Below are 14,989 nucleotides of genomic sequence, written 5' to 3'. Positions count from 1 at the left end.
GACAAATGACACTAACTTGAAAAGATACACGCAGCCCAATGCTCATAGCAGCATTATTTACAATTGCCAAAATATGGAAGCAACCTAAGTGTCCATCAACAGATGAATGAATAAAGAAGGTGTGGTGTGTATGTATGTGTGTGTATACACACACACACACACACACACACACACACACACAATGTAATACTACATAGCCATAAAAAGAATGAAATGTTGCCATTTGCAGCAACATGTTTGAACCTGGAGGGCATTATGCTAAATGTAATAAGTCAGGCAGGGAAAGACAAATACTGTGTGATATCACTTACATATGAAATCTAAAAAATACAACAAACTAGTGAATATAATAAAAAAGAAGCAGACTCACAGATACAGAGAAGAAACTAGTGGTTACCAGTGGAGAGAGGGAATGGGGAGGGGGCAATATAGGGGTAGAGGGGAAAATAGGGTTCTTATGGGATTATATGAAATCAACTGTGTGAAACTTGAAAATTGTAAAGCACTACAGAATTTAAAATTCAGAATTTCATTCAATAAAAAAAATAGTTAAAAAAAAAAGACAAGTGACAGCCTTATTTCCAGAAGTATGATCTCTCTGCCTGTCCCTTACCAACCAGAGTTCCATGAAATCAAGTATGGAGAGGAACTGCAAATTGGAAAAAACACACCAAATACACACATTTCTGTTTCAGTTGCCTGTGTACAGTTTTCTCCTTTTTTTCAAAATCTCCTAGCCATACTTTCTCTATTGCTTTTCTAGCAGATGGCAGGGTGTCTGAATGAATACTATCAATGTTTCAACAAGCATCATACTCCATAAAAATGTGCATAATTTGGTTGACCCCTCTTGGGACTGGTTTCTCACTTCAGGGCTATTTTAATTTCCAGCCCATTTTGAACAATAGGGTCAGCCCTTGACTAAAGCCAAACTTCAGACATAATTTTAGTTTCAGCCTTCTCTTAGTCCCCAAATGAACAGTTATTCTGCACAAATTTCATTTTCTATTCCTCTTTCAGTTCATTTGGCAACATTCAGACCTGCATAGGAGATTTTTTTCCCAGTAAGATGCCTCTTGTTCACCTACCCACACAAATACAATATATTCAAAAGTATTATATTTCTGAGCTTCTGATTTCAGAGAACTTTATCTCTATGTTCTTACCTCTGAATTGTTAAGGTGACATTTGTGAGTTCCTGAAAACCAGCCATCACTTGAACATTGGTCAATGTCCACCTTCTGAAGATTTATGTCAACTTTCATGACACCCCTTAAAACAGAGAAAGACAAAAAGAACAAATTAATTTGAGCCTTTACAATATCTAACTCTGTATTCTACCCTAGAAATCAGCCAAATCAGCATAAAGAATGCACTAAAATTCTTCAAATTGCCCACCCATATTCATCTAAAGTGTACCGCGTGTAGCTACAGACAGAATAGAACAGAATCATAAAGTATTAGTTTTATTAAGTCCGAAAGCAGGGACTCTGTATTGTTCACTGTTTCAGCTCCCTGGATAATGCCTGGCACACAGTAGGTGTTCAATAAATATTTGCTGATTGACTGAACTCCGGACAGTATTACTCTGGACATGGTAGCAAAGTCGACTCTGAAATAACACCTGCTCCCAGTACCCCTTCTATTAAAGTAAATTTTTTAAAAGCCCTTATTTCTTTCTACTCCTATTTCCCAATGCAGGGCCTGGGATGGGAAGGTTGGGGCAAGGGGGCGGGGGAATGAGTTAAGAGGGGAAGACAGCATCAGAAAAAAAGCATCTCTTTCCTCTGATCTTCTATCACAATGACTTTAAGCAGTTCTTTAGGTCTTCCAGTGTTACAAACGGAACAGATTTGCACCATCCACAGAAGTGCCGTTTAGTGTTTACTCTTTTAAATCTAGAAATAAAAACACTGCATTTCACTTACCCATTTGAGAAAGGTCACTAAGAAAGAGAACTCACAAATTCAGAGCCAAAAACAAAATTGCAAAGAAAGCTCCAACTTTACCTAAAATTCCTCCATATTTGCCAACCAATCTTCCTATATTTTCCTAAGATCACTCTCTCCTATTTTTCACCACCACCAGCACCCCTAGCACCAGCAGTAACAGACCTATCTGTCCTACACTGAGCTATCGCACCTGGACTTACTTGAAATGAGTATTCTGGGGACTGGCCCTGAAGCCCAAAGCTCTACAATGACTTTTTTTCACCAGGTTGAGTAAAGCATAAACACCCCACTAAAACTCGCTAAATGTAAAAACACATTTTCAAGGTCCCATGTCCCCAACTTAAACTATTTTCGTTATGATATTATTAAATATGTACAAACATAAAGGTGGGCTCAAATTCCTTATATTATAGCTTTTCTAGCTACAAAACACACAAAATAGCAAAACAAATGAAAAACTATAAAGCCAACAATTTTTAAATTTAAAAAATTAACTTAGGGCTTCCCTGGTGGCGCAGTGGTTGAGAGTCCGCCTGCCGATTCGGGGCACGCGGGTTCGTGCCCCGGTCTGGGGGGATCCCGCGTGCCGCGGAGCGGCTGGGTCCGTGGGCCATGGCCACTGAGTCTGCGCGTCCAGAGCCTGTGCTCCGCAATGGGAGAGGCCACAACGGTTGAGAGGCCCGCGTACCGCAAAAAAAAAAAAAAAAAAAAAATTAACTTAAAAACACCAATGATTATGTTTTGCTGAACTAAATTACCTCTCAGAAAAGAAATATGGTACCAACTGCTAGTTCAGCAAGCCTGTTGTACCACATGTTATGACTCATTTTTCTCATCTCTTTTCTCCTTTTAAACTACTGTGAAAGCTTCTGACAGAGTGGCTTAATGTCATTTGGGCTTCATCTAGAGTGAATAAATCATTTACTTTTTAAGGCTGCCTCTGTTCTTATTAACCTGTGACAAAGTATGTACTATGTTACCTAGTGCTAACATGCTCAAAAGAGACACAAAAACAAACAGGCACACCAAAACCTCCCATCAGTATTTGGTTATCCAGACAACCCAGAATATGTGCAAGTTCATTTTTCAGAGGATCACTGAAAGGAAGACCCAAAAATTTATCATAAAAACCTTATAAATCCTTCAGAGAAATACCCCAGTTTGCAAAATACTACTATTGTGGACCATAATTCCATAAAACAAATACTATTCATGTGATAATTAACTGAATTCCCAAGTGACCTAATGCCTTAACCCAGTTAGCTCTTTCAACAAATATTTATTGTCTGGTATGTGCATATCAAGATAAGAGATGCCATGGAGATGAACCACATAGGTCCTGCCCAAGGAACCCCAAAGGTTTAAGATGCCTTAAAAAGCATCAGAATATTTCATGGAGAACGGATGCTAAATTCTGAGGAATGTGGAAAGTTATCACTTGGGGTAGAACAAGTGTTCCACAAACATTGGTTGACTTGCTGTCTTCACCAACCAGGACTTCCCATAAAACTGTGTTCCATATAGGTCATGGCAATCAGGACAAGCTCACTCTGGGCTCTATTTATGGTCTTTGGAAAATAACATATTCAGTTTTTCATTCAATAAATTACTTACTGAGCACGTACTATGAGCCAAAATTGTTCTAGGTCTCTGAAATACATTAGTAAGCAGGAAAAAAACAGTTCCTGCCTTCATAGACCTTAACTCTAGTGTGGGACAGACAAATAATAAACCAGGGCTATAATAAATAAGTAAATTACACTTCGTATTACAAACTAAAAAGTGCAATGGAGAAAACAGAAACAAAAGAAAACACCTTCAAGGAGGTAAGAAGGATGGATGGGAGTAGGTTAAACTTTTTTTAACGGGTGGTCAGGGTAAGCCTCACTGAAGTAAGATTTCTAAGTCAATGGTTCAAGGTATAATCACAGCAGGTTCGTATTCACACTCTAAGTTACCAGCCATCTTCCTCAGCGACATAAAATTTCCCACTGGACTACCACTATCCACTACATTTTGGTATACTTGAACGGCTTATAAAGAATGTAAGTAGGGGCTTCCCCGGTGGCGCAGTGGTTGGGAGTCTGCCTGCGGATGCAGGGGACGCGGGTTCGTGCCCCGGTCCGGGAGGATCCCGCATGCCGCGGAGTGGCTGGGCCCGTGAGCCAGTGCCGCTAGGCTTGCGCGTCCGGAGCCTGTGCCCCGCAACGGGAAAGGCCACAACAGTGAGAGGCCCGCGTACAGGAAAAAAAAAAAAAAGAATGTAAGTAGGAAACTAATAAAAATATGTATTTCTGTTTGTTCCACAATCATTAGTAATAATAAGGTCAAGTTTTCCTCCACTATCTTGCTACCCTTTAGGGCAAGATAATGGAAATCTCCAAATCCTCCAGAGCTGGCTCAGGGTCACGGGTTAATTTGGGACTCCAGGAGGATGCAATTACTCTGGCCCCTTGCTTGAGAAACCTGGCTTAAGAAATTGGTATCTTAATGGCTGAGAATTTCCCCCCTTAATTCCAGGTTCCTATACAGGAAACAAAAGGTCACCGCAGACTTGAAACTCAACTCAGGAAGCTCTCTGGGCTCAGAGTAAAACCGCCAAAGGTGGGCTTCCCTGGTGATGCAGTGGTTAAGAATCCGCCTGCCAGTGCAGGGAACACGGGTTCGAGCCCTGGGCCGCGAAGATCCCACATGCCGCGGGGCAACTAAGCCCGTGCGCCACAACTACTGAGCCTGGGCTCTGGAGCCCACGAGCCACAACTACTGACCCTGCATGCCACAACTACTGAAGCCCATGTGCCTAGAGCCCGTGCTCCGCAACAGGAGAGGCCACCGCAATGAGAGGCCCGCACACCGCAACGAAGAGTAGCCCCCGCTCACTGCAACCAGAGAAAGCCCACGCGCAGCAACGAAGACCCAACACAGCAAAAATTAAATAAATAAATAAATAATTTTTAAAAACCCACCAAATGTAATGAGCCGTGCATTTAGCAGCTGGAAATCAGCGCTGACTCTTCTTCGTTAGCGCCTGGGCCTCGGTGCCTGGAGACCTACAAAGCCCTTGGGAAGGCGCCGTGACTTTCTGTGGCGGGTGGGGAAATGGAGGCCTGGGTCATTAAGCGGAAAGAGAATGCTCTCTCGGTTTGGAAAAAGCATTCAGCCACAGCAACGCAAACACTCAAAGCCGACGCACACCCGGCGGCAGAACTTGGGCCCGCGGAAAACCCCGCCGCGCCTGCGCCCTGTGTCTCCTGAGCGAGCCCCTCTGAGGCGGAAGTGCTGCTCCCACATCCGGTGAGCGGGCACCGCCGGGAAACTCTGAAGGCGCGGAAGTGGCTGACGTGTGGTGGCTTGAGGACCGGAAGATGAGGGCCGACAAGAGCCTGGTAAGTGGCAGCCAGAGAATGGAAAATATAGCAAATAACATTCCCCAAACCTTTAGGTGCTTGGCTGAGCCGCAGACTAGCGTTTTCCTCCACTTCTCTTTCTGACTCCTGAAAGGCAGCAAAAGCACCAAACAGGATTTATCCTCCAACCAAATTTGGAATTTCCCTGACGTTCTCTCCCCATGAATGGGGCTTCCGTCCTTACAGTTATCTGGTGGATAACTTGTTCGTTCTGAAACTCACCGCCCAAATCAAAACAATTGCCAAGTTCCATAGATTCTACTCCCTGCATGCACCTTGACCCTTCCTCTCCATTTCTGCTATTTCTGCCTGGTTCAGATCTTCATCTCTCAGAGAGCTAAAAAATTTTTATAATAGTTTACTAATTTGGTCCTGTCTGGCATTGCTCCAGGTGAAGATCTCGGTTTGTAGGCCCTCACGTTTATGCGGTTTCGGGTCCTTCTTTAAGAAACAAATACAAAACTATGAATATACATTTTTATCACAATATGACCTTTGGCCCTACATGCTTATGTTACAAGTTCTGGTTGGGTAGTAAGATCATTACCAGAAGGCATTTCTATACCAGAACTTAGCTATAGACAGAAGTGACTACAGACTACTTTAATATATATTACTAAATTATCGAGAACTTCCCCTTAACCAATTTCCAGTAATGCCCACAGCCTAGGGAAAATGTAATGGAGGCAAGTTATAGTAGAAAGAGTATTCAATTGTATCTTCCTTTTGCAAATTTTACAGAAAACAATTGACCACAAAATTCGTTGTTAGTGCCTATTCCAGGGCTTTAGAAAATTCCCATGCAAGCAAGGGGCCGTAGAGCTTAAGCATGAAACACTGCTGTCTGTTTAATCTTTGAAACTTGTAAATATGATCCTCACATTCCCTGCTTAAAATCAATATTTCCCACTCTCCTGAAGAATGAAATCCAAGCTCCTTGCTATAACATTATATTCAAGCCCCTCCTACTTCTAACTTCTCCACCCACTCACTTGCATACATTCTTTGTTCCAGACGATTCAGAATTACCTGTGGGGTCCTAAATCATGCTATCTCAAAAAATCATTCTTTTATAGATACCTTTATATCTGAAGTTCCTTTGTCTCAGTTGTGCTTCACCTATCATAGCTCCTACCTGGCTCCTTTTTAAAGCCTTCTGTGAACTCCAAGTCTCATTTAGAAACTGCTTCTCTATTCTCCCCATAATACACTGTGCTTACCTTCTTCATATCATTAGCACCTTTTATTATAATATTGGATTTTTAATGATGTTTTTCCCACCAGACTAAAATTTCCATAGCCCATGTCTTTGTAATATTTTCCCTCAGCTCTTAAATCAGCGCCCACCTCCCCAAAATTAACCTTGAAAAATTGCAGATGCTAGAGAGATGTGAACAGTAGCTAAAATAACCATGACCAGAGAGAGAGAGAGCACGTGCACGTGCGAAAACCCAAGGAAACAGAAAACTATCATGGACTGCTATGGGTGAATGAATGGAAAGAAAAACTGGATATGTTGAAGGAACGTTTTGAAATTCTTTTGTTTCTTCACCACGTTACCTTGGGCCATAATTTTCCTTCTTCATCACTACAGAAATTGACAGTAACAACCCATTAGTCAATTTTGATGGGGAATCAGGGCAGAGGTTCTGCCAAAATAAAGAGTTGATAAAAACAGATGCTGTTAGACCAGCTGCCATCAGTCATTTCCTCCAAACAGTAGATAACCAGAACAGGACCTGGTGCCTAGCAGGGGGTTGCTTACATAACAGAAGCCTAAAACGTATGGCACTGGCTTTGGGCCAAGGCAGAGGCAGAAGCTAGAAGGGCCTCAAAGAAATGGTCAATAAAAGTGGGAATATGTTGGTGAGTCTTAAAGGACAGTGTAGAAATGATACTGGAGACAGAAGAAAAAGCAACCTTTGGTACATAATAGTTGGAAAGTTTGGCAACACTGTCACCTGTAAACCAATGAACTTATGGATATATCTAAGGAAGTTTCTAGGTAAAATGCAGAGAATACTACCTGGCTTTTTCTAGCTGACTGTGATAGAATACAAAGAGAAAGGCATGAACTAAAGAAAGAGTTGCTTAGTCTTGTTTTGTTTTTGGCTTTTTAAATTTTTTAATTGTGGTAAAATATATATAACAAAATTTACCATCTTAACCATTTTTAAATGTACAGTTTAGTAGTGTTAATTACTTCATATTGTTATGCAATCAGTCTCCAGACTTCTTTTCATCTTGCAAAACTACAACTCTATACCCATTAAACAACAATTTCCCATCCCCCTCCTCTGCCCAGCTCCTATATTCGAACCACAATTCTAACTTCTATCTCTAAGTATTTGATGCTTTTAGGCATCTCATGAGTGGAATCATACAATACGTGTCTTTTTTGTGGCTGGCTTATTTCACTTTGTATAATGTCCTCAGGTTTCATCCATGTTGTATCATGTGTCAGAATTTCCTTCCTTTTTAATGGAATAATATTGCATTGTATGTATATACTGTATTTTGTTTGTTCATTCATTTGTTGATAGACAATGAGTTGCTTCCATCTTTTGGGTATTGTGAATAATGCTGTTGTGGAGTTGCTTAGTTTTGGGGTGAAATTTAGAGGAAGTATTAGAGTCAGGATTTGGAAATAAAACTTGCACATCCCCTGTCTATTCTAGCAAAAGATTCTCAGAATATGAAATGGCTTCAGAGCAAAGAACCACCTCAGGGTGGGTCTGGAAAATCCTTTGTTAAAACTTAAGAAAGGTCTAAGGCAGTGTTTCATAGAGGCGCTCAGCTAGACTAAAGGACTTCTGATGGTCTTACGGGTATGCCTCATAGACCCTCGCTGACAAACAACAGGGATTCTAAGATTCTCAGGGCATTATTAGCACAGTAACCACAGGACCCAAGATAGAAAACTTCCTGTCTTAAAGAGATTTGTAAATGTGACTTCTGTCTAATAGAATGAAATCCAGTAAGATTCATAGGAAACCTACGTTTTTCAATGAATAGCATAGGTAGGAGCACTATCATCTTGAATTAAAAAGAAAAGAGAGAGTGCAAAATTTTAAAAGACACTTTCCCCACCCCCACCCTTCTATGGGCAAGAAGCAGGCTGAGAAGGCCACTCAATTGCAAATATAGTCAGTTTCTTAGGGAAAAGGAAGGGTAGCTCAGAGGACAGAATCAAGAGGCCAGAGGGTAAAGCCAGGACCTTAAGAGAATTTTCCCAGGGAGCAGGACTGGTCCTAATCAAGGAATTGGCAGTATGTGTTGAAATGAATTTCAGAATTGCTATAGACTAGTAACTGCTATGTGTATCCTGTTCCCCTGCTTTTTCAACTGAAGTGTTATTGTAATTGTCCTATCTCGTTATCACATGTGGATGTTTCAGGGATACTGGGGGCAGGGGACAGATAATGTTTCTTTACAGGTCTTTAAATTGAGAGATACTATACTTGAACTATACACATAGCACTCATGCTCATCTGGGTCTCATTCAGTTGGCTAAGCCCTGACTTCAAGACAATATCACAGTGAGATAAGACTTTGGGGGTGGGAGACTTGAGAGGAGTAAGTGTATTCTGCAGATAAGAAGCCCTACTACCCTATTACCCTGCTGGAAGTAAATGCAAGGTGCCAGGTGGAGTAAATGTGGAAAGAGAGTTTACTGAGCAGTGCCCATGCATCCCCCAGCTATTCCAAACTTCGCAGCCCAGTTGCCAGATATATGAATGAAGAAGCCACCTTAGAAGTGGGTCTTCCAGCCCCAGCCATGCCAGCTGACACTGCATACACTAGAAACAAACCACTCAGCCAAGCCCTTCCCAGATCTGTGATCCACAGAACTGTGAGAAAAATGCTCGTTTTATGCCCCTAGGTTTTTCAGTAATTTGTTATGCAGAAATAGGTAACTGGAACATCTAACCAATATAGACACTGTATATGTGGAAAAGATACAGTGGATTTAGAGGATATAGCTACCAAGGGCATACATGCTGCCAAAGGCACGTGTGTGTGCTTGTGTGTATATTTATCAACAATTGACATAAGAAAGAAATAATTGTTGGAAATTCTGACATACCTCTGAGAAACTGATAGATTGAAGAGAAAGAAGCAATTAGCAAATATCTCAACAGTACAATTAAGCTGTAGACTTAAGCTATTTAGGCATATATAGAGCTCTTCATGTGACAAATAATTCACTTTTTGTTTTAACATGCACAGAATATTTACTGAATATTTACCAAAAATAAACCAGAGATAATATTTCAAAGGGAACCTCAGATTCCAAAGGATCAGTGTCATACGAACTATGTCCTTTAGTCATAATGCATTAAATTATAAATTAAGTTTCTTAAAAGGATAGCTTAAATATACCTCACATGTTTGGAAAATTAAAACAAATTCCTAAATAACCCTTAGGTTGAAAAAGAAAATTAATGAATACTTAGATTTGAATGGCAGTGAATACACTACAAGTAAAATAAAATTCTGGAACAAGGGTTAGAGAAATGACTGAACCTAGGGCTGGGGCAGGGAAAATGCAAGGTACACTTAAAGCATCATTTTCAGAAAATAAGAACAAGGGCATGTCAAAAAGACACACAAGCCAACTTAAAAGAGTTCCCAATTGTCGAAGCTGGAGTAGTTTGAGCAATGAAATAAATAATGATAATATCGGATTCAACCCCCAAAATAAATATCCATAAGTCCATACTCATATGAATAAATGATTAAGTTAATAAATGAGGAAGAAGACAGAACTCTTTGTTACAAAAGAATTCCAACTCATACATTTAGAAGGAATGAGGGAAATAGAAAATCATCATTAGAATACCACATTAATAATTGTTGCAGGCAAGACCTGCTGATAAATCCTAAAATTAGTGGGAAAAACATTAAGAAGAAACAGGATATTTGAATAAGCTCAAATCATCTCCCCCAAAACATTTATTAATTACTGTAGTGGTTTTAACATATGTCCAAAATTCTTTGATACTCCTCCCTCCAGGAAGAAGTGAATTCACCTTCCCTTATGTTTTAACATATGTCCAAAATTCTTTGATACCCCTCCCTCCAGGAAGAAGTGAATTCACCTTCCCTTAGAGTGTGAGCTTAACTTAGTGATTCACTTAGAATAAAATACGGAAAGGGAAAAATAGTAACTAGAATGGAGAAACCTGGCAAACACCCCAGGAACCAAGTGACCAAGGTTAACATCACCAGTAATAAGACATATCGATACTATGTACTCTGTGGTGTGATGCAATGAGAAGAGCATTTCCCCTCTATTGTATTCTTCCCAAAAGCCCATAACCTCAGGCTTATCATGAGAAAGCATCAGACAAATCCAAATAGAGGGATATTCAACAAAATACCTTAGCAGCACTCTTCAAAAGTGTCAACTGATAGTTGATAACATAAGAGAGTATTGTTTAAAGGCAAGGAAAGACTGAGAGACTGTCACAGATTGGAGGAGACTAAGGAAATATGAGAAACAAATGATATATTAGTTTGCTAGGGCTCCCATAACAAAGTACCCAGACTGGGTGGTTTAAACAACAGAAACGTATTTTCTCATAATTCTAGAATCTAAAAGTCCAAGGTCAAGGCATCTGTAGGGTTGGTTTCTTCTGAGACCTCTCTCCTTGGCTTGTAGATGGCCATCTTCTCTCTGTGTCTTCACATGGTCTTCCCTTTGTGTGTTCCTGTGCCCTAATTTCTTCTTATGAAGACCCAAGTCATATTGGATTAGGGTCCATCTTAATGACCTCATTTTAACTTAATTAGCTCTTTAAAGGTACTGTCTCAAAATACTGTCATATTCTGAGGTACTGAGAGTTAGGACTTCCACATACGAATTTTGGGGAAACATAATTCAGCCCATAAGATATGGTATCCTATTTTGGATCCTGGAAGAGAAACAGAGCATTAGTGGAAAAACTGAGGAAATCTGAATAAAATCTGTAGCTTAGTTAACAGTGTTGTACTAATATTAGTTTCTTAGTTTTTAATAATCTTATGTAAGATGTTAATGTTATAGGAAGCTGGGTGAAGGGTATATGGGAACTTCCTGTATTGTCTTTGCTAATCTTCTGAAAGTCTGAAAGTATTTCAAAATAGTTTAAAAATTTTTAGTTATAAAAAAACTAAATTTCTTTGAAAAGATAAATAAGGGAGACTCAAGAATTAAGGAGAAAATATGCAAATAAACAGGAAATAGGCAAATAAACAATACACAGAATGAAGATACAAAGGAATGTTTTTTAAAGCTATTATTATTTTTAAAATATATGATTATTTTGTAACAAACTTCTAAAAACTAGAGGAAATGAAAACAATGGATAAATTGATAGAAAATATACAATGCCAAATTTGCCACAAAAGGAATATAAAACTTGAATACAACCATAAGCATAGAGAGTTTTAAATCATTCACTTCCCAGAAAAGCTTCAGGCTTGCGAACATGGTTTTGTATATGAATTCTACCAAACTTTTAAGGAAAATTTCTTTTATTTTTACAAGTTCTTAAAACCAATAAAACCCAAAATTATCCAATTTATTTTATATGATTTTGATTCCAAGCCACATGAGGACAATATAAAAAAAACAAAGTCCCATTTTAACTCTGCATATAGATCCAAGAATCCTAAAGGAAATCTTGGCTAAGCAAATATTAAAATATATTAAAATAATTATACATTATGACCCACTGGAGTATATCTCAAGAATAAAAGGATGTTTTAAATTAACATCAGAAAGTATATCAATGAAATTCACAGCAATAATAGAAGAAGTTAGAAAAATTATATGATTGTTTTAATCAATGTAAAAAGGCATTTTACAAAGTTCCAACACCTAATTTTTTTAATGGTATACTAGAAATTGAAGGATACTCTTAACTTGGTAAAACTTGCCTCTATCAACCCTATACTTAAAGGAAGAACTTTTTCTTCAAGATGTTCCCTTTAAGTCGAAAATGTTTACTATCACTGATGCCGTTTAACATAGTTACTGAAAGTCACAACTAATTCTGTAAGAAAAAAAAAGAAATGAGATATAAAGATCAGATTATTTGTAGATGATATGACTGCTTAGCAATAAAATCAACAGACAAATATGAGAATAAAAAGTTCAGCGGGGTTGATGGATACCAGATCAATGTACAAAAATCAATAGCATTTCTCTACACCAACAATCTCCAACAAAAGTTATAACTAAAAAGATGCCATTTAAAATAGCAACAGAACCCATAAATTATCTAGACGTTAACTTAATCAAGAATACACAAAACCTTTATGGAGAAATTTTGAAGCTCTATTGAAGGACAAAACAGATGATCTGAATAAATGGAGACATCACATGCTCTGAAAGGGAATAATTTACTGTATTAAAAATGTCAATTCTCATCAAATGGAGCTATAAATTTAATGCAGAACCAATTAAAATTCAATATAGATTTTTTTTAGAAACTTGATAGCTTACTTTAAGTAGAAAAATAAAAGTCAGCTTTGAAAAGGGGAAAGAGGTAGGCTTTGCCTAAGCAAATATTGAGACATACTACCCAACCACAGCAATGAAACATAACAGTATTGACCAGAAAACAGACATGGGAAACAGTGGAACAAAACAGAGAGCTCAGAGACATACACATGCATATAAGGCACTTATTTGTATGATAAAGGCTGATAATGTTGGGAACCTGGCTCACTGAATGGATAAAAATAATAACAGGATCCCTACCCAATATCATATACCAAGGTGAACTCCCAATGTTAAAGACCTGACTGTGAAAGGTAAAACTTTAATGGTAGTAGTTGATTATAAGAGAATATTTTTGTGGCAAAGCATTGAAAGACTTCTTAAAATGAAACCCAAAAGCATAAACTGTAAGGCAAAATTTTGACTAAGTAAGTAGCATCAGAAATTTTTTAAAATTCCATTCAAGGGGAGATATTATGGGCAAAGTTACCTGAAAGATGACAGATTGGGTGATATTGCAGTGTCTAAAATTGACAAGGAAATAATATCTAGAATACAGCAGGATCTCTTGCAGCGAAACAGAAATATAGGAATCACAATAGGAAATGGGCAAAGGCTATAAACAAGCAGTTTACAGAAAAGTAAACCCAACAGGCTTACACGCACATGAAGAGATGCTTAAGCTAATTAGTAGTCAGAGAAATGCAAAGTAAAACAATAGTGAGATATCACTTTACATTCATTAAAATGGCAAAAAATTAGAAACCTGTATGATGCCAAGTGTTGGCAGGAAAGTGAGGCTATAGGAGCCCCTGTGCCCTGCTGGTGGATATGTAGACTGACGCAGCCTGTCTAGAGAGCAACCTTGCAATATTTTGTAAAATGATGTTTACCCCTCCCGGTGACCCAGAAATCCTGCAATTCAGTTTATCTTTCAAGGAAATTCTCATGCAGGTCCATAAAGGGGTGTATAAGCTTACCATAGTGTCATTGTAATGGCAAGGAACTGAAGACTATCTGGATGTCCATCCCTAGAACTGGACAATTTCTACATGCTATTTAGCAGTAGAGTCCTAGGCATCAATGGGGAAATGGACTGGTTGTATACATAGCAGGAAGAGATTCTTAAAACAGAATTGTATAAATAAAAAGTAAGCAGAATAATGAGAAATATAGCAATTATTTAACTGAAATGATTTGCACACAAATAGCACATGAACAGAAGAGCACACTTCACAGGTTAGTTGCTAGTGGGGTGGGATCAAGGAAAAGAGACTTTTTTTTTTTAAGGGACGAAGAGCAATTTCCTTTCTGTTTCCTTATAACTGTAGAAGACTGTAGATTCATGTTTCAATCATCTTTGGGTAACTTCCTCACTTGGGGCCTCTCATCCTCAGAAAACACTGCTCACAAAAACATCTCTATCATTTAGCTCAAACCCATAACTACAAGAAGTACAGGAGAACCAAGAACACAGTCTGATTCCCTCTAGATTATCTTGAAGAATTTGACAACAGTCTGTCTTAAAGCAAGAAAATGTTCTCCCACACTACTTTGCAGCTGCCATGTCCAGAGAAGCTTGCCAAAGCTTGACATAGTGACAAATGTCTTCCTCTGTCTGACTTCTTGTTCTTGGAAGGCATTTTGGCAATCAGGTCACACCTTCCTTGGGAAGATCTGTGTATTTTGTGTGGGGAAAATAACTCAAGTTTGATTTCTAAAAAGAGAGAGAACCAATAAATATGAAGTAAGGTCAATCAGAACATCAGTTCTCCATCCACAAGTATACAATCTTTGGGGCTCTTGAAGGTGATCCTTTTTCAAAGTTAAGTGCAGCACATATCTTAAAGGTGCTAGGGTTTAAAGTTTGATAATAGATGATTGTCCCCCTGAAAAATACATTTTGAGTTTGCTGCTTTTGCAAAAGTAGCTGACTAATGTCTCATTTTATGGTTTTCCTTCACTGCAATAATTTTGAGCTACATTCTATTTCAATTTTAAATGAAGAAAGGACAGTTTATTTTATCAAACACATCCACAGTGTTCTTTATATCACCTCTTTGAATATGACCATTTCTAAATGGGGTGGAAAATCCCTTGTCAGGAAACCCACTACAAAGAGATCACCTGTCTTGACTCGT

At 38.7% G+C, this 14,989-nt stretch overlaps 1 protein-coding gene across 1 annotated transcript in view; it reads right to left on the bottom strand.

Moving 5' to 3' along the window:
- GPR158 (G protein-coupled receptor 158) overlaps positions 1-14,989 on the bottom strand; it is a gene marked incomplete at its 5' end in the record, with an annotated part of 324,229 nt that overhangs the window by 292,944 nt on the left and 16,296 nt on the right. Inside the window, one exon of the mRNA XM_079912544.1 lies at positions 1,167-1,272. Coding sequence (XP_079768670.1) covers positions 1,167-1,272 — 106 coding nt within the window. The remainder of the gene's footprint in view (positions 1-1,166; positions 1,273-14,989) is intronic.

The sequence above is a fragment of the Stenella coeruleoalba genome (genome assembly GCF_951394435.1).
Source record: "Stenella coeruleoalba genome assembly, chromosome: 2".
Classification (NCBI taxonomy): Eukaryota; Metazoa; Chordata; class Mammalia; order Artiodactyla; family Delphinidae; genus Stenella; species Stenella coeruleoalba.
This window is presented reverse-complemented; position numbering and strand designations above follow the sequence as displayed.